This window comes from Ipomoea nil, unplaced genomic scaffold (genome assembly GCF_001879475.1).
Source record: "Ipomoea nil cultivar Tokyo-kokei standard unplaced genomic scaffold, Asagao_1.1 scaffold3025, whole genome shotgun sequence".
In the NCBI taxonomy this organism is placed as follows: Eukaryota; Viridiplantae; Streptophyta; class Magnoliopsida; order Solanales; family Convolvulaceae; genus Ipomoea; species Ipomoea nil.
This window is the reverse complement of record NW_017619453.1, coordinates 1110230-1130907: the sequence shown is the minus strand read 5'-3', so window position 1 is coordinate 1130907 and position 20678 is coordinate 1110230. Positions and strand designations below refer to the sequence as shown.

The 20678-nt window shown below is 35.7% G+C and overlaps 1 protein-coding gene across 2 annotated transcripts; it reads left to right on the top strand.

Annotated features, from left to right (window-relative positions):
* Positions 1 to 2025: 2025 nt before the first annotated feature.
* Positions 2026 to 18246, top strand: LOC109163391 (isoprene synthase, chloroplastic-like). Of its 2 annotated transcripts, none has more exons than XM_019312133.1 (8): positions 2026 to 2198; positions 2478 to 2745; positions 15675 to 15877; positions 16415 to 16590; positions 16722 to 16940; positions 17048 to 17186; positions 17276 to 17524; positions 17812 to 18244. In XM_019312133.1, exons 1-8 carry the CDS (start codon positions 2175 to 2177, stop codon positions 18124 to 18126), a joined length of 1593 nt encoding a protein of 530 aa, XP_019167678.1. In that variant the 5' UTR covers positions 2026 to 2174; the 3' UTR covers positions 18127 to 18244. The 2 variants fall into 2 exon arrangements, with proteins under 2 accessions (XP_019167678.1, XP_019167677.1); XM_019312132.1 differs by lacking the exons at positions 2026 to 2198; positions 2478 to 2745 and adding exons at positions 14653 to 14890; positions 15180 to 15444 and having other exon boundaries at positions 17812 to 18246.
* The last annotated feature ends 2432 nt before the right edge of the window (positions 18247 to 20678 follow it).

Sequence of the window (20678 nt, the reverse complement as noted above, 5' to 3'; positions counted from 1 at the left end):
CTTATCACTATCTTCTATCTTTTCTGCTTACTTTATTTATTTAAACATAACTTATTTGCTTACACTTTAAAGTTAGCCATTATTTACATTATCAAAATTAAGAATTAAACTCTATATAATGTTTTAGATTTTGAGATTTTGATTGAACTCAATAGATTATTATTTCAAATATTTTTAATTATGTTACACCGTAATACAAGTTCAGTCCAGATATCGGATATTAAAATCTCACATATATTAGAACTCAAAGTAAAAGTTATATATTCATATACATGTCATTCAAATGAGTATATCTAAAAAATATTTTAAATATTACCTCAAAAAATATTAATATTACCTAAACTAAATTTTAGGTAAACTTATTGGGTTATTGGTTCGGAAATATTTTTTTTAGTTATTATGCTATATATAGATATATAGATATAAATTTTTTTCAGTTATCAAATGTAAAAAATCTTACATATATTAGACTTAAAAGTTAAAAAAAAATTAAATTTATTCCATTTAAACCAAACATATGTAAAAATATTTTAAATATAAGATCTAAAAATCACTCAAAATTAAACTTGTGTTAATTTTATAACGTTAATCTAAAAAAAAAAATTAAAAAATAAGTGTTAGTAACAAGTTTTCTAAATAGAAAACAGATAACGAAAAACAAAAAATGAAAACAAAAAAATTTAAAAAACAGAAAACAGAGAACAATTTTCTATTAGTAAACGAACTCCTATAATCTCTCTAGCATATATATATATATATATATATATATATATAAAAGATATACACAACAAAAATGTACTAGTCACGATTTTGCAAACATTGAAAACCACAAATTTCATTTTCCATTTCATTATCTTCAGGAGGATAGTGCACTAGTCGACACGCAACTTGCAAGTTGCAACGTTTTAGTTTACTCAATTCTTTTTTTTTTTTTTTTTTTTTTGAATGCTAGTTTACTCAATTCAATGTACTACAATTTGTTTACTTTTCTTGACAATGTACATTTTTAATATACTAAAAGTATATTATTTGTGTACTAAATATATATTAATTGATAGTATAGTCTACACAACTGTGTGATCATGGTCCACACAGTAATAATTGAATGTGGCAAATTATTATAGTGATGTGTGGACCATAACAAAAAACTACATTATTAATGTACTAAAAGTACATTATTCGTGTATTGAATATACATTATACAAAATAATGTACTTTCCTTAAATACAATATACATTTTTAATATACTAAAAGTACATTATTTGATAGTATGATCCACACAATAATAATTGCTTCCGTGTAGAGTGTAGTACATGTGTGTGCATTTTAGGAGTGCCCATTTATTATTATAATAATAATAATAATAATAATAATAATAATAATAATAATAATAATAATAATAATAATAATAATAATAATAATTATTATTATTATTATTATTATTATTATTATTATTATTATTATTATTATTATTATTATTAGATTTGCAACAATATTGACACTTCATTATGAGATGCTAATCATAATTATGCTAATAGTTTCATTTCAAAATATTAATTTTTTTAAAGACAAAATGTTAAATTTTAATATGTACACAAATTATTTTAAATTTTATGAAGATGTCTTTTTTTTTTTTTTTGTTATTATTTTTTTTTTTTTTACATTTATCAGTTTATCAAAAAGTTAATTTTGCCAAATTAAACACTTTCAATCATAATACAGTTCTTCAGCTTTCAGCTCCAAGCTTATAGCTTTTCAGCTTTTAGTTCTTTTTCAGTTTTGAGCTCCTAGCTTATAGCTTTTCAGCTAAGTTTGCCAAACAGAGCCACAATCACACTCGCCCAGTCGCGCAACAACATTTTCATTGGCATTAGGACGGTGGGTTTGAATGAAAAGATTCCTCTTTTCTTAGCTCAGCTATAAAAGAGTGCTAAAATGTGTGTTTTTACATTCAAACATAGTCTGAATTTCAATTCCCTTAGCTAGCTACCACAAGAGTAATAATGTCGCTTCATCTTGTCTCTCTATCCCCCTTCCCCTCTAAGCTTTACACTCCCAAGAATTTTCCAACAAAATGCCCAAGATTATTCTATTACACCCTAAGATCTCAAATTTCTCAAGTTGAAAGACCATCCCCAAATTACAAGCCCACCATATGGACTCATGATTTTGTCATGTCCTTGAAAGTCAATAATGTGGTATATAATTTAACATTTTCACTTCTTATATCCCGAAGGAAATGTTATAATGCATGTGGTATATACGTGTGGGTTTATTATAACTACAGATGCATAAAGTTAGCACTTTTTGTGTCTGCGTTATACATGTCTGTAGCAGTACAAACGCCTAATTTTTGTTACTACAGACACGAATGACACTTTCTGTACTAGTGACTAGACAGTTGTGTGCCTATATATGTGTATTAGAGTAAATTTTATGTGATGTTTGAAGTAACGACATTGTGAAAATGCATGTAGGATGAAGAATTGCAAGAAAGGGCAGAGAAGATGGAGGAGGAAGTGAGGAGAGCGATGGATGAAGTGTTGATTCGGCCATGGCAAATGCTTGAACTGATAGATGAGGTGCAGAGGTTGGGGCTTGGCCATCGTTTTGAAGATGATATATTGGAAGCTCTTGAAAGAGTAGTTTCCTCAATAGGACTTGACAACATTATTGTTGCATCACCTCAGAAATGTGGTCTTGTTTTCAAGCTTTTCAGGCAACATGGTTTTGAGGTTTCTCAAGGTATATTCTTAATTTATTGCATGAGTTTATTTGTTAATTGTGTAACTTACAAATATAAAAGTGACATTTTTAATAAATAGTTCGTTCCGACCCAATATCTTAATACAATTGTGTATTTAAATGTATGGGTTAAAAAAAAAAAAAAAAAAAAAAAAAAAAAAAAAACTCACATGATGCATGCATATTTCAGCTCTGTTTGGTAAAAGAGTTAGTTGATAGTCAATTTTAGCTTATTTAACCACCATTAGTTGTTTGACTTGATTAAACATTTAATATAAGTGTTTAATTAATTAACTTTTTGTAACCAGGACTATGTGGTCTAATGGTACCCGGGTTGGACTTCCATTTGGAAGATTATGAGTTCAAGCCTCAGTGGAGGCGTTATTGGTTCTTTGTGTTTCAGTAGGTTGAGAAAGTATATGAACAGATACTACAATGTAATAGAGCCAGTAACTTTCAAAAAAAAAAACAAAAAACGGCTTAAAGTAGCTTTTCCGATAAGGTGTTTGAGAAAATTATTTTGCATGTAATCAGTTATCTTTCTACAATTAACTAATACTATCAACTAATCAAATCCACCAATCCAATCAACTAACAGTTATTTACCAAACACTCTTTGTATTTTTTATTTTTTTTTACGCTCTTATCCCTTTCTTATACTTATATAATAGTAATTAAGAAATATTAAACAATAATTGTGTCACAAATAGACTCTACAAACACGTTTTACATTATGAATATCTTATAGCAAAGCAGAAAAAATGAAATGCATAGTGAAAGACAATAATAATGAATAAAAAATGTGATGAAATGAAAACAATTCCATACCCCATCTAATTATGACATGCACTTTATATATAGAATAATGATTAAAATGTATAGTCTGTTTCGCTGTCACCACTGGTTGAGGTGTTTTCATGTCCTTTCACCATGTACTGGCAGATATCTTTACCCATCTCATGGATGAAAATGGTGAATTAATTCCCACCATAAGAAATGATGCTAAGGGGATTTTGAGTTTATATGAGGCCTCGTTTCACACCTTCGACGGAGAAAACAATATTCTTCAAATTGCTAAGCCTTTTTTGATAAAATGCCTCAAGAATCTCGTGGCAAAGGAAGACTGCAGACTTTCCGAAGAGGTAATTAATAATGTAATTTTTTTTTTTTGAAAGGAATAATGTAATTTAATTATTATAAAAAAAGAAAAAAAAATCTTGTTTTGGAACAACCCTAATCTAGTTGGATGAACAATTGGTTTGAACCCATCAACTATGAACAACCTAGGCTGATGTTATTGTGGTCCTTTACCGGTTAGTGTCACGAGATGAATTTCATCCAGACCAATTGACTAGGATAAATCAGACATGACTAAATATAATACATAAGCTTGAAAAAACTTTTTGTGAAATAGTTTCAAATTAACAAATGCAAATCTTTAATTAACAGGTAAATCATGCCCTTGAACTACCACAGCACTATATACCTCCAAGGTTGGAAGCCAGGTGGTATATTGAGGCATGTAGGAAAACAAGGGGTTATAATGACTTTTTACTCGAGCTTGCTACGTTGGATTTCAACATGGTACAATCTCTATATCAAACAGAACTCCAAGAAGTATCAAGGTATATATATTAATTTTTTCTATCACAAAAAATAAAATAAAATAAAATAAAAATAAAAATCCATCACATGTACTATATATGTACTATGTGTTACTAATTGCAACATTACATTAATTCTTAGGTGGTGGAAAGACATAGGGTTAGCTAGCAAATTAAGCTTTGTGAGAGATAGATTAGTGGAATGCTATGTCTGGGCAGCTGGAGTTACACCCCAACCTCTACTCCGCAAGTCTCGCATAGGCCTAACAAAGGTTTCTGCATTAATAACAACAATTGATGATATCTATGATGTTTATGGATCTCCCAATGAGCTCCAACTATTTACAAATGTTGTTAAAAAGTAAGATTAAATCATCTTTATTTCTTTCTATCTTTTCCTTGATCTCTCTTTGATATATTTCATTCATTCAGTTCGATCTTTTTTAAAATTATTTCATCTAATATAATTAAATTGCAGGTGGGATCTTGATGGGGTGAAAGATCTTCCAGATTACATGAAAATATGTTTTCTTGCTCTCTACAACACAGTAAATGAGTTGGGATATGATACGGTTAAAGAGCAAGGAGTAAATTCAATACCCATACTTGCAAAAAAGGTAAATTTACAAAATCAAATTACTATTAATTATGATAATTTGATTATGAGGTTAAACTATTTTGTTGTTTTTATTTAGTGGGCAGATATGTGTGAAGCATTCTTAGTGGAGGCAACATGGAATAGCAAAAAGGTTACACCACCTCTTAAGGTTTATCTTGAGAATGCTTGGGTTTCTGCCTCGGGGAGTGTCATTCTTTCACATGCTTACTTCTTGATCACTCAAAATATCACCAATGAAGCCCTAGATGGCTTGCAGAATTACAATAATCTTCTAAGATGGTCATCCATGATTTTCCGCCTATGCAATGATCTTGGAACCTCTAAGGTAGTATCTGTTATATACTTTTTCTATCGTAAATTAAAGAGTCAATAACCCACTACTGAGATCCAATCGTGTAACCTTCTCGATCTCAAGGAGAGCCACAGAGGTCTAAGCACATGGTGTTTGACCTTTATTGTATTAGTTATTGCGGTTTGCTTAGTAATATCTAAATTATTCATAATTCCAAAAATACCTTTGTGTCTGGTTTTGGTGAAATGATGTTGTATTGATGTTTTTTGTTAAATGCTTTTGAACAGGCGGAGTTGGAGCGGGGTGAAACTGCGAATTCAATATTATGTCACATGCGAGAAAGTAGACACTTAGAGGACAATTCACATGACTATATACGAGGTTTACTTGATGAAGCATGGATGAATCTAAATAAAAACAATGCATTCAATAATGTTTCTCGGTTTGGAAAGCCATTTGTTGAATCGGCAATTAATCTCGCTCGAATTTCTCAGTGCACTTACCAGCACGGAGATGGGCTTGGAGCTCCGGATACCAGATCAAAGAATCGGGTGTTATCCTTGATTATTCTACCATTGGCCTTGAATGGACAAGAATGATGACATCTCTTTACTCAAAAGATGGGCCGAAATGTATATAACGATATATAAAAAATATTATGTGAACTCTCATTTATTATTCCAAACTTCTGCTTCCGCTCTTAAATACTTGATATAGGCATTTTTCTTGGGGCCCAAAATTATGAAAAAAACAATTTTTGTTTGGCACATCATCCAGTAAAATTGAGTGAGTAGAATTTGAGAGTACATAAAGTAGAATTCTACCGATAATATGCATTATAGGAGTGATCGAGTTCAAGTCCTTTGTATAAAAGTGCATACATATACTGTATACAATTTTTTTTTTAATTTTTAATTTTATTTTTTATTTTTATTTTTTTATTTTTTTGCATAGGTTGATTAGTCTACTGACGAAGACATTGCCCCTATTGATATTTGTTTTCAAACTAACAGTGATATATATATATATATATATATATATATATATATATATATATATATATATATATATATATATATGGAAGGGATCAGGTGAATTTGTGGCCTCCCTTGCAGATGTGTGGCGGATTAATGTGTGTGAGGTTTATATTTAATGTGCGTGAGATTTGTACTCAATGTGCCTGATATTTGTACTTAATGTGCGTCATGTTAATATGCGTGAGTTTTGTACTTGATGTGCCTGAATATTGTGTTTAATGTGCGTGAGATTAGTGCTTAATGTGCGTGCGTATTTCAGAATTACGAGCTCAGAAGGAAGCAGAACAGAAACTCACGCACATTAACGCCCAATCTTCTTGTTACTTCTTCCTTCAATTTGGCCATGGATTCTGGATTATCAACTACCTTCAATGCAGTTGAATGTTTATATAAATGACGCACGCACAGTAAAATTTGCATAGCAACTTAGTGTGGATTTCTGTGGTATTATTCCCATAATTCTTAACCACCATAGCCCACCTCCGCATCATCATCATCAGGGAGGGGGCAATGGCTACTGCGAATGGGGAAGAAGCTGACATTCATATTTTCTGTTGCATTTTACACATTCACGCACAATAAGTACAAATCTCAGGCACATTAAGCACAACACTCACGCACATTGAGTACAAATCTCACGCACATTAATCCACCGCACATCCGCACGGGAAGCATTCAATCGCATGGGAACCTTTCAAAATATATATATATATATATATATATATATATATATATATATATATATATATATATATATATATATATATATACACACATACATACATACATGACATCTTTTAGCAATCAAATTAAGCTTTGTGAGAGATAGATTAGTGGAGTGTTACGTGTGGGCAACTGGAGTTACACCCCAACCTCAACTCAGCAAGCTAAGGCTCGCATAGGCCTAACAAAGGTTTGTGCATTAATAACAACAATTGATGATATCTATGATGTTTATGGATCTCCCAATGAGCTCCAACTATTTACAAATGTTGTTAAAAAGTAAGATTAAATCATCTCTATTTCTTTCAATCTTTTCCTGATATCTCTTTGAAATGTTTAATTCATTCAAATCATTTTTAAATTATTTAATTTCATCCAATTAAATTGCAGGTGGGATCTTGATGATGGGGTGAAAGATCTTCCAGATTACATAAAAATATGTTTTCTTGCTCTCTACAGCACGGTAAATGAGTTGGGATATGATACCTTTAAAGAGCAAGGAGTAAATTCAATACCCATACTTGCAAAAAAGGTAAATTTACATAATATAATCAAATGACTATTAATTATGATAATAATTTGATTATGAGGTTAAACTGTTTTATTTGTTGTTTTTATTTAGTGGGCAGATATGTGTGAAGCATTCTTGGTGGAGGCAACATGGAATAGCAACAAGGTTACACCATCTCTTAAGGATTATCTTTAGAATGCTTGGGTTTCGGTCTCGGGGAGTGTCATCCTTTCACATGCTTACTTCTTGGTCACTCAAAATATCACCAATGAAGCATTAGATGCGTTGCAGAAAAACAATGATCTTCTAAGATGGTCATCCATGATTTTCCGCTATGCAATGATCTAGGAACCTCTAAGGTTAATAATTACTTACCTACATCTCATTTTAATTATCCTGTTTACATAGTAACAATTATTGTGTACACATCCTAAAACTCTCTATTGTATTAGTTATTCCGGTTTGCTTGGGGTGTTTGGTAAATAGCTGTTAGCTGATTGAGTTAGTGAGTTTAACTAGTTGATAGCATTAGCTGATTGTACAAAAATGTTTATAAATTAACTATTAGTTGATATTTGATTACATGCAAAATAACTTTCTCAAAGAGCTGATCCAAAAATCTACTTTGAGCAGTTTTTTGAATTTTAGCATTTTGGATCAATAAGCTGTTACAGAAAGCTAATTAATCAAACACTTATATTGATTGTTTAATAAGTCAAACAGTTAATAGTGGTCAAATAAGTCAAAATTGGTTGATAAGCTATCTATGTTACAAAACATGGCCTTAATAATAGCTAAATTATTCATAATCCCAAAATTACCCATTTGTGTGTATTGGTGAAATGATGTTGTATTGATATTTTTTGTTAAATGTTTTTGAACCGGCGGAGTTGGAGCGGGGAGAAACTGCGAATTTAATATTATGTCACATGCGAGAAAGTGGACACTCGGAGGACGATTCACGTGACTATATACGAAGTTTACTTGATGAAGCATAAAAGAATCTAAATAAAAACACTGCATCCAATAATGTTTCTCAGTTTGGAAAGACATTTATTGAAGTGGCAATTAATCTTGCTCGAATTTCTCAGTGCACTTACCCGGAGATGGCCATGGAGCTCCGGATACCCGATCAAGAAATCGGGTCTTATCCTTGATTATTCAACCATTGACTTTGCGTGGGCAAGAATGAAGACATTTCTTTAGTCAAAAGATGGGACCCACATCTATATACTGAGATTTTGAAAATATTATGTGAACTCTCATTTGTTATTCCAAATTTCTGCTCCCACTCTTAAATACTTGATATACACATTTTTCTTGGGGCTCAAATAATGAAAAAAAAAAAAAAAAAAAAAAAAAAAAAAAAAAAAAAAAACTAATTCTTGCTTAGCACATCATTATTGAATAAAAGTGAGGTTCTCCTCTGCTGCCTTTGGTATGCTTAATTTGTCACATTTTAATGTTTGCCAAAACCATGAGGTAGACACAAACGTCGATTTGTGGATGTCCAACATTTCTCTCTCGATAGAGTTGTAGGCTTATAATTTCCTACTTGCCTTTGGTATCCTTAATTTGTCACATGCATATTTAGGTTTGGCAAAACCCATGAGGTACGGCGTCAATTTGTGAATATCCAACATTTCTCCCTCAAAAGAGTTGTAAACTTATATATATAGTTGCCAACTTGCCTTTGGTATCCTTGTCAAATTGTAAGGTTTGCCAAAAGTCCAACTCACATGTATTTATTAACATACCACACAATCAAAAGATAAAAATGGGAGCAACTCCAACCAAATTAATTCTGTTAACTGTGTAACCACAAAGTTATAACTGTGACTCTCAGAAGGAGCGGCCTATTAGCTTTCTTGGTTTTAGCTAGTAAGCTATGGACAATCTGGGCTTGTGGTCTTTCGTCGGCAAATGTCACAACGCATGATTTATGCAGTGCACACCCTTAGGTAATGACTATGGGTCTCCTTCGTCATCTAAAAAAAAATTAAAAATAGATATAGGAACTTGATTTATCTATACAATGCATACGCAGGTAGTAATTGTGTGCCGGTTTCCTCAAAAAAAAAAAAACAAACAAACAAACAAACAAACAAACAAAAAAAAAACAAAAAAACAAAAAAAAAAACAAACAAACAAAAAAAAGAAGTTAAAATTTCTGTCTAGGGTAATATTATATGAGAGTTTACTTTGTATTTTTTGTTAACGTAAATGGTTTCACCTCAATCCTTTGATCAAGGGTCATTACCGAACTTAGAAGATGTATGAATGTGATACGAAAATGTAACACAATGCATTTTCCGTGAATGTTTAAAACATTTGAAGATCGTGAAAGAAACGTTTTGGCTTGCTAATAACGTCAAATCCAGCAATAAAATGACAGAGGATGAAATTAGATATTTATTGCTATACTTCCCTACGTCTCTTAGTGATTTCTTTTAGGTCCTGTTTAGTAACATAGTTAGCTTATCAGTCAATTTTAGCTTATTTGATCATTATGAACTAGTTGACTTAGTTAAACATTCAATATAAGTGTTTGATTAATTAGCTCTTTGTAACGGCTTATTACTAAAAAATGCTAAAATTCAAAAACCTGTTTAAAGTAGGTTTTTCGATAAGCTTTTTGAGATGGTCATTTTGCATATAATCAACTATCAAGCTAACAGCTAATTTACCAAACACCTGTCTACAATCAACTAATGCTATCAACTAATCAAATCATTAACTCAATCAGCTAACAGTTAACAATTATTTACCTAACACCTCCTTAATCTATTCCGAAGAGGAGCCCCAAGGAACAACCAAAGGTACCCAGGCTGCCTGGGTTGGTCGACGACAAGGCAACCGAAAAAAACTAGTGATCCATGTCATTTTTGGAGGGCCCGAAGGAGGAGATTCATTTGGTCGAAGGAAGCAATGTGCTAGGAACTCTGAACTTGTACATTGGGTCAATCCACTCGGAACCACGTGAGAAGAAAAAACCCGTGTTTAGCCGATAGTATTCGCGGATGAGGATCTTCCCCACTCATTATCACAATAGACATTAATGGGAATGATGTCCAATAAATGCTTGATAAAAGTGCAGTTTTGTCTATATTTTTATCCCTTCTTGAACTCATTTTATTTGTGAATTGCCTAAAAACTTGTGTGAATTGTGACTAATTTATGTTGGTTTTATTTCAAGGTGCAATCATTCACAACAAGTGAGGAATTCAATGATTTTTGGGAAGATCCGAACAATTATTGGACCAAGAGATCAATCAAAGAGTTTGGAATACATTTAAGAATTTTCAGGAGTCTTGTGCTGCCTCGCGTACGCCCGTCCGCTTGACCATCCATAAGCAGAGTGTAGCTGAGAAACTCGGACACCTTCGCGTACGCCCGTCCGCCTACCCGTCTGTCTATTCCAGTACTCATTGGAACATTGCGTACTGCCTTAGTGATGGCCGTCCCTAAGGGCGTCCCACTGTGCTCTATTCACTATTTATGTCGGTTTTCACTCACTTCTCCATGGTTTTGACCCATGGTTGAGCCCTAGCTTCTCTCTTTCACTTCCTTTCATATATTTTAGGTTAGATTAGGTTTAGATTTGTGTTCTATATCATTTTGGAAGCTTGTAATCTTGGATTTGAAGCTTGGAATCCAACATTTCAAGATTGTTCTTCCATTTTCAACACATAAGTTCTCCTTCCTTTTTTCTCTTTATCTTGCAATGTTTATGATGTACACTTATGTTTTTGTGTTTCTTATGCTATTGAATCATGAGTATTTAGTTTTTGAACTTGAGCTAGGGTTGTATTATCTATCTTGATGCTTGATTTGTGATTATTGCAATAAGGGGAAGAACTCTAACCTAGGGGTTCATGTGTTTGTGAGAGTGTTGTGTTCATATCTTGTTAATATTTGATGTACACATTCATTATCATGTTTTTGGAGAATTATTGGCTACAATGAGAATTGGGTCAATGGTTTTAGTCACTCCTTGCATAAACCCAATTTGCTCCTATGAATGTATGGGGAAATTGGGGGTTCTAATTCAATGTTTTGTGTGCTTGATGGACTTGGAATTTATATATACACCATGAGAGTGAGGCAATTCCTTGTTTTAATCCTTGTTTATTGATTACTGTTAGTATGATTAATATATTTGTTATTATTATTATTATTTGTCTATAGTCTATTAGTGTGTGGTAGATGATTAAGTCCTGTTCTACTACCCTGATAGATAGGAGTCTTTAGTGGTAGACTTCTGATATACTTTCTATAATTCTTTCCTGTTGCAATTGATTGAATTTATCGCATTCATCTGGTATCAGCCTAACTTAAACGATCCTCTCTCCCTTCTTTGGGCAACCCCCCCTCGTTTTGCGATCATGTCATCCAACTCTTCCGAGAGAACGCCCTCCGCCGCCGGTGGCTCCTCCCCGGCCGGCGTCAACCCTCTTGCCGGAGCTCATCACTTTATCTCGATGAAGCTCACGCAACGCAACTTCCTCTTTTGGCGCACTCAGTTACTCCCTTTCTTACGCAGCCACGACCTCACTGGATTCATCGACGGTAGCTACCCCTGCCCGGCGGCGATGGTCTCCTCCCCTGCCGGCGAATCCAGTTCCAGTTGGATTGCACATTAATGGCTATATGCTCACACGCCCCCTCACGTGTGCGGTGGGTTCCAAGCAACACGTGGACTGGTAAACCGTAGTCGCTTATGAGTGGCACTGAGATTTGAACCCATGACCTTTGGTCTGGCTCTGATACCAAATCGAAACATGTGGAGATTGATTACCATTTTGTGCGTGACAAAGTTGCTTCAGGGGATTTTTTTGGTTAACTTCGTCTCTACGAAAGATCAGATAGCAGATATCCTCACCAAACCTCTACTAGGGCCGCGGTTCACTCTTTTACGGGACAAGCTCAATGTTGTGCTTCACCCACCTTGTGCTTGAGGGGGTGTGTTAGTATGGTTAATATATTTGTTATTATTATTATTTGTCTATAGTCTATTAGTGTGTGGTAGATGATTAAGTCCTGTTCTACTACCCTGATAGATAGGAGTCTTTAGTGGTAGACTTCTGATATACTTTCTGTAATTCTTTCCTGTTGCAATTGATTGAATTTATCGCATTCATCATTACGAGAGTGGTTAGTAGACTAGGATACCTACGTGCAGTGCATTCCACTTGATTCCTTGGCTATTTAATTTGTTGTCCCTAATCCTTAGGTTGTATTACGCATCTAGAAGATAATACTCCCTAATTAACTTGAGTTCTATTTCTTTGTTTCGTGTTTATATCTTGTTAATATGTGTTTGAGTTACTTTGTTTAGTTACCATAACCTTAAAAATTGTTATGAATTGCTTAGCTTCTTGTTGATTTCATATTGCTAGTGTCTAGTTTCTTGTTGTTGCATATTACGTGACATAACCCCAAATTCTCTGAGGACGACATTTCACACCCATACATACACTCATCATCACTCATTTTTGCTACATTCAATTCTAGTTGACACCGAGAGTTCCGTAAACATTTTGTACTTTGACGTTTTTACTTGGTTAGGTCTTTCGACCGACCAATTGGCTCCCATACACCGGCGATTCCATACACGTGGAGTTTGGTATGAAACCCAATGTGCTAGGGACTACCATGACTTTGTGGTGGTCAAATTGAAGTGGGTTCACAACGCGATACTCGGTCGACCACGCATCTCCCAAGTGGCAATTGTCATATCGATGCATCACATGTGCATGAAGTTCCACACACCTAGTGGGGTCGGGGTGGTTCTGTGAGACCAACGGGCTGCTCGGTAATGCCTATGTACATGCGGTGAAGTAGTCCGATTGTCAAGATGTGAGAATTCACACTATATCTCATCAGATGGATGAGGAAAAACCAAGGAAAAGCCGCAACCCACCTCAGGGATGGAAGAAATTATACTTGACCCCAACCAACTCGAGCAGATGGTCAAGATCGATCGGGGCCTCCCGGTCGATCTACGACTCTATGAGAAGATATCATCGGGGTGCTACGACAGTTTAAAAATGTTTTTGTTTGGATATCGGAGGGCATGCCTGGAGTTAACCAATCTGTTATATGCCACCGATTATCCATTCAGTCAAGTTATAAGCTTGTCAAGAGAAGAAGAGGCACCTGTGGAGTGAAAGGTGTCCCTAAAATAGTAAATGCCTAAAATAGAAATGCTGGAAATTTACAAAAACAACTCTAGAAAGTCAAAAGTAAAAATATGAATATAATATTCGACTGTCAAAACGTTAACAATTCAAAGTAAAAAGGTGCATGGTGGTGCGCTATACAATTATGAAATTGTTGAGAGAATTTGAAACATGAATTAAGAAGAAAATGGAAAACGAAGAAAAACACAAGATTTAAGAGCTTTAATAGTATAGTTATATCCATGAGAGCAAGGATGTTCTTATATTAATTTTGATGATAAAAAATATATGGGCATGCAAGTTCAGCACCTTGTCCCTTAAGCATGAGGTTGGGGGTTTGATTCTCACTCATATGAATGGATCGGAACAAACCATTTGGTTAGTCTGACAGTAGGGACGAGGGATTAGTGTTTTGACTATCAACTGAAGGGATACCTTTGGGCAACCGAAAAAAAAAAGATGAAGATATTTTTATGTAACCTTAACAATACATTTATAAAAATACCCTTAGCTTGTACCATACTACAGCAACTTGACACTCCAACAACATCTATAATCTCCCTAGCATATAAGATATACACAACAAAAAAACTACTTGAGTGAATTGCGTCACGATTTTGCAAACATTGAAAACCACTGCGTAACGATTTTGCAAACATTGAAAACCACAAATGTCATTTTCCATTTTATTGCAACGTTTTAGTTTACTAAATTCAATGTATTACATGTGTGTGCAGTGTATTTTAGAAGTGTCCATGCATTTAAAATAACGTGTTACGTAAATGTGGCACTCCCACAATCACACTCGCCCAGTCGCCCAAGTTCCAACAACCTATTTATTGGCATTATTATCGGACGGTGGGTTCGAATGAAAAGATTCCTCTTTACTTAGCTTGGCTATAAAAGAGTGCTAAAATGTGTGTTTTTACATTCAAACATAGTCTGATTTTCAATTCCCTTGCTAGCTACCCCAAGACTAATAATGTCTCTTCATCTTGTCTCTCTATCCCCCTTCCCTTCTAAGCTTTACACTCCCAAGAATTTTCCAACAAAATGCCCAAGATTATGCTATTCCACCCTTAGATCTCAAATTTCTCAAATTGAAAGACCATCCCCAAATTACAAGCCCACCATATGGACTCATGATTTTATCATGTCCTTGAAAGTCAATAATGTGGTATATAATTTGACATGCACTTCCACTTCTTATACCCAGAAGGAAATGTCACAATGCACACATCATTATGCCATTTTCTATTATATATACGTGTGTGTTTATTATAAAACTACAGACGAGTCTGCGTTATATGCGTTTGTTGCAGTACAAATTCCTAGTTTTCGTTACTACAGACACGAATGGCAGTTTCTGTACTAGTGACTAGCTAGACAGTTGTACGCCTATATATGTGTATTTGAGTAAATTTTATGTGATGTTCGAAGTAACGACATTGTGAAAATGCATGTAGGATGAAGAATTGCAAGAAAGGGCAGAGAAGATGGGGGAGGAAGTGCGGAGAGTGATGGATGAAGTGTTGATTCGGCCATGGCAAGTGCTTGAAATGATAGATGAGGTGCAGAGGTTAGGGCTTGGCCATCGTTTTGAAGATGATATATTGGAAGCTCTTGAAAGAGTAGTTTTCTCTATACGACTTGACAACATTGTTGCATCACCTCATAAATGTGGTCTTGTTTTCAAGCTTTTCAGACAACATGGTTTTGAGGTTTCTCAAGGTATATTCTTAATTTATTTGTTAATTCTGTAACTTATAAAATATAAAAGTGACATTTTTTAATAAATAATTCGTTCTGACCCACTATTAGTTGTTCGACTTAGTTAAACATTCAATATAAGTGTTTGATTAATTAACTTTTTGTACCAGAATAAATGATTGAAATGTATACTCTATTTCGCTGTCACCACTGGCTGACGTGTTTTTATGATTGAAATGCAACACTGGCAGATATGTTTAGCCATCTCATGGATGAAAATGGTGAATTCATTCCCACCATACAAAATGATACTAAGGGGATTTTGAGTTTATATGAAGCCTCGTCTCTCACCTTCGACGGAGAAAACGACATTCTTCAAATTGCTAAGCCTTTTTTGATAAAATGCCTCAAGAATATTCTCATGGCAAAGGAAGACTGCAGCCTTTCTGAAGAGGTAATTAACAATGTAATTTAATTAGTATAAAAAGAAAAAAAATTACTCCGTATTTGTGGGGCAACTCAAACCAAGTTGGTTGGACAATTGACTTTTTAACCACAAGACATTTTGTGAACTATACTAGGGGGAAATCGCCACGGTCTAGAGGCGCCTAGCGCCTAGACTGATTTTTACAACCCTGATTAAAAATGTACATTATATTCAAGGAAAGTACATTATTTGCATACTGAAAATACATTATTTTGTATAACGTACACTCAGTATACGAATAATGTCCTTTTAGTATATTAAAAATGTACTTTTTGTTATAGTCTACACAAATAATTTGGCCTCTGAACAACTTAAATTGGTGATTGATCTCATTGTGATTTTTTACCAGCTAGGATCACAAGGTGAATTTACTCGGGCCTATCTTTGGATACTTAAATTGACTAGGATAAGACAGACTTGACTAAATATTATAATACATATAATAATTAAGGTTAAAACTTTTGGTGAAATATTGTCAAATTAACAAATGCATATCTTTAACAGGTAAGTCATGCCCTTGAACTACCACTGCACTATAGACCTCCAAGATTGGAAGCCAGGTGGTATATTGAGGAATGTAGGAAAACAAGGGGTTATAATGACTTTTTACTCGACCTTGCTACGTTAGATTTCAACATGGTACAATCTCTTTATCAAACAGAACTCCAAGAAGTGTCAAGGTACATATATTCATTTAATTTTGTCTAAAAAAAAAAAAAAAAAAAAAAACATCCATCACATGTACTATGTACGCACTATATGTTACTTATTGATCATGCAAATCTAATTGAAACATTACATTAATTCTTAGGTGGTGGAAAGACATAGGATTAGCAAGCAAATTAAATTTTGTGAGAGATAGATTAGTGGAGTGCTACATCTGGGCAGCTGGAGTTACACCCCAACCTCAACTCAGCAAGGCTCGCATAGGCTTAACAAAGGTTTCTGCATTAATAACAATAATTGATGATATCTATGATGTCTATGGATCTCCAGATGAGCTCCAACTATTTACAAATGTTGTTAAAAAGTAAGATTAAGCCATCTTTATTTCTAGCAATCTTTTCCTCGATATCTCTTTGAAATGTTTAATTCATTCACATCATTTTTAAAATATTTCATCCAATTAAATTGCAGGTGGGATCTTGATGGGGTGAAAGATCTTCCAGATTACATGAAAATATGTTTTCTTGCTCTCTACAACACAGTAAATGAGTTGGGATATGATACCGTTAAAGAGCAAGGAGTAAATTCAATACCCATACTTGCAAAAAAGGTAAATTTACATAATCAAATGACACTATTAATTATATGATAATAATTTGATTATGAGGTTAAATTGTTTTATTTGTTGTTTTTATTTAGTGGGCAGATATGTGTGAAGCATTCTTGGTGGAGGCAACATGGAATAGCAACAAGGTTACACCATCTCTTAAGGATTATCTTGAGAATGCTTGGGTTTCGGTCTCAGGGAGTGTCATTCTTTCACATGCTTACTTCTTGGTCACTCAAAATATCACCAATGAAGCACTAGATGCGTTGCAGAATTACAATGATCTTCTAAGATGGTCATCCATGATTTTCCGCCTATGCAATGATCTAGGAACCTCTAAGGTTAATAATTACTTACCTACATCTCATTTTAATTATCTTGTTTACATAATAACAAATATTGTCTAAAATATAATTCTATAAAATTGCCTCACGGGCATAGCTCACTGGTTCGGTAGGCAGTAATTAGGAGAATAAACTAAGATTCAAACTTTGGCAGCGGCAGTGTAGGGGATTATGCCCAAAGTGGGCAGATCCCTTGGGCACACCGACAAGCCCTGAGCCATTGAGTCGTCGTGTTGGTAAAATTATGTTGTATTGATGTTTTTTGTTAAATGTTTTTTTAACAGGCGGAGTTGGAGCGGGGTGAAACTGCGAATTCAATATTATGTCACATGCGAGAAAGTGGACACTTAGAGCTCGATTCACATGACTATATACGAGGTTTACTCGATGAAGCATGGAAGAATCTAAATAAAAATATTAATGAATCACATAATATTTCACGGTTTGGAAAGCCATTTATTGAAGCCGCAATTAATCTTGCACGAATTTCTCAGTGCACTTACCAGCACGGAGATGGGCATGGATCTCCGGATACCAAATCAAAAAATCGGGTCTTATCCTTGATTATTCTACCGTTGGCCTTGCATGGCCAAGAATGAAGACATTTCTTTAATTAGTCAAAAGATGGGGCTCACTTGTATATACCGAGATATGAAAAATACTTTTCTTGAGGTTCAAATGATGAAAATAATCTATTCTTTTTTGACACATTATTGAATAAATGTGAGGGAGTATAATTAACAGGTTAAAGAATGTGGATGGTTGGACGAGTGAGGTCACAACCGAGGTTTCTTTAACAGGTACCCCCGATGTGCGTTATGAGACCACCCTTCGTGGAGTGGACGTTTGGAAAATGGAACAAGGCACACGGGTTTGAAGGACTACTACGAGATAGGAATAAGGAATTTGTTTCCAATGTATTTTCCTATTTATTTATTTTTTTAAATAAAGGTTGTAATCGTTCCAGTCTGGATCGCCTTTGAAGGACTCCCGACTCATCTGCAGGACAAGAGGGCAATCTATTCGATTGCCAACTTAATTGGAAAGCCTTTGAAGGTGGACGCATCCACGTTAACTCATAATCGGCCTTCTATGGCACGCGTTTGTGTTGAACTCAATGTCTGCAACGCTCTCCCGAAGAAGATTTGGATCACTAATGGCTCTTACGGGGGATTCGCCCAGCCGTTCAGCTATGAATACACCCCTCCCTACTGCTTGGGATGTCGCAAATTTGGCCACTCTGAGATGGACTGCAGAAGCACGCAACCGGTGTTAGAACCCCGCCAAGAGGCTCCAATGAAGACGCCCCCGGCCGCTGGACAGCCTCTTCTGGTTCCTCCAAGGAAGAGATGGCAGCCTATACAGAATCTGTCGGAAGAAGTGCATGGAGGCGGCTCAGCCAGCCCTCAAGACGACGCTGCGGTGGTTGATACAGAAAGTGCTATTTTGCCTTTGACAATTCCGGAGGCTAACGCCCCTCTGGAAAGGACTCTCATTGACGATCATGGTGTCCGTGAAATGACTCAATCAGACTCGCAACCGGGACACCTATCAGACGGGGATGATATACGAAATGCCCGGGCTTTCTCGCAATCTTTACTGGACTCCTGGAAAGTGGACAGTGAAATGTTCGCAGCCAGGATTGGGAAATCAAAGCCAGTTGATATTTTTGTTGTTACTAAGAAGAAGAGCCGTCCCAGGAAAGACTACTCAGCGAACACTCCCTCTGTTACCACCAGGCTTGCAACGGGCAAGATCGCAAGAGCATCTTTGTAACACCCCGAAATTTTTAAACTTTTGAAGCTTATATAATAAAGGCGAAATCTCATTAATTTCCAAAACACAATACAAAGAGTACGGGGTGCTATGCCACACCTGAGCTGGAGAACTCAGGTGCACAGGCTAACTAACTACTATCCTCAATAATGCAAATACATAATCATGGCACGCAGGCCGAAAGGGAAACTAACTACTTCTACGCTTCAAGGTTCTAGCGCGCTCCAGTGTCTACTCTTCTGTGCCTGAAAGCCAAATATATCTGTTCAGCGAGAGATGCTGGTAACCCACTCCAACGCGTTGAAATACAATACATATAGATATATACATAGAGATACGAAAACCATTTCGAAGCATGAAGATATATCCTAAGAGACTCTAGCTTTCAAAACAGGGAATAGACTCGACAGATAGGGGTAAGCACAGTCAACAGTTATACCAAGCATATACAGTTTACCAGCATAGAGACAGGCACGATAGATAGAGACAAGCACATAACCAAGCATATACAGTTGCTAGCATAAATCCTATAGTCACGTTCTCAAAACACACATAACAACATCTTATCCACATCTCATCACATAAGCACACTTTGTTGGCGCCACAGGACCAATCGCATGCCCATACATGAGGGTCAGTGCATATAGCTCTGACACGGCCCCGCAGCACCCTGCCCCGTATCGCAACACAGAGGGGTCGATCGCAACCGACCGATGAACCGCAGCTCATCATAGTTTGATCGCAACCAAACAGTGGACCGCAGCCCAAGAGTATGTCATCTGACTGCAGCCAGGAAATATGAACCGCAGCTCATGTAAAACGTTTGATCGCAACCAAACGGTGGACCGCAGCCCGAGAGTGTAAATCTGACGGCAGCCAGCTTCTGAACCGCAGCTCAGGAATAACCAATCCGATCGCAACCTGATTGGGGTATCATGCAAAGATAACACATAGCAAGCACATGCAACCCACATTAACACATTGGGAAGGGGGAGGAAACGTATAACAAAACTTATGCGTGATCCTTCACATACTAAGAATAATCCTAAGGGGTGCATACTTCTCTTACCTAGGTCAACGGGATACTAATTCAACTAGCATGCAATATATAAGACTCATACAACCTACGAACGGTACCCGAAATATCAAACTAGACATAGGCACGATAGACGGAGTCTGTTGGGACACCACGGGGGTCGGGGGAACATTAAACGGGGAAGCCGGAATCCCGATGTGGGGTATTTTCCAGCGGGTAGCCGGTGGATGAGGGGTCACCCGTCGGCTGCCCGCCGGTGGCGTGATTCCGGGCAGCGGGTGCCCGGCGGGCAGCTGCCCGCCCGCCGGCTGCCCGCTGCCGGTGTTACCAACTTTGGCC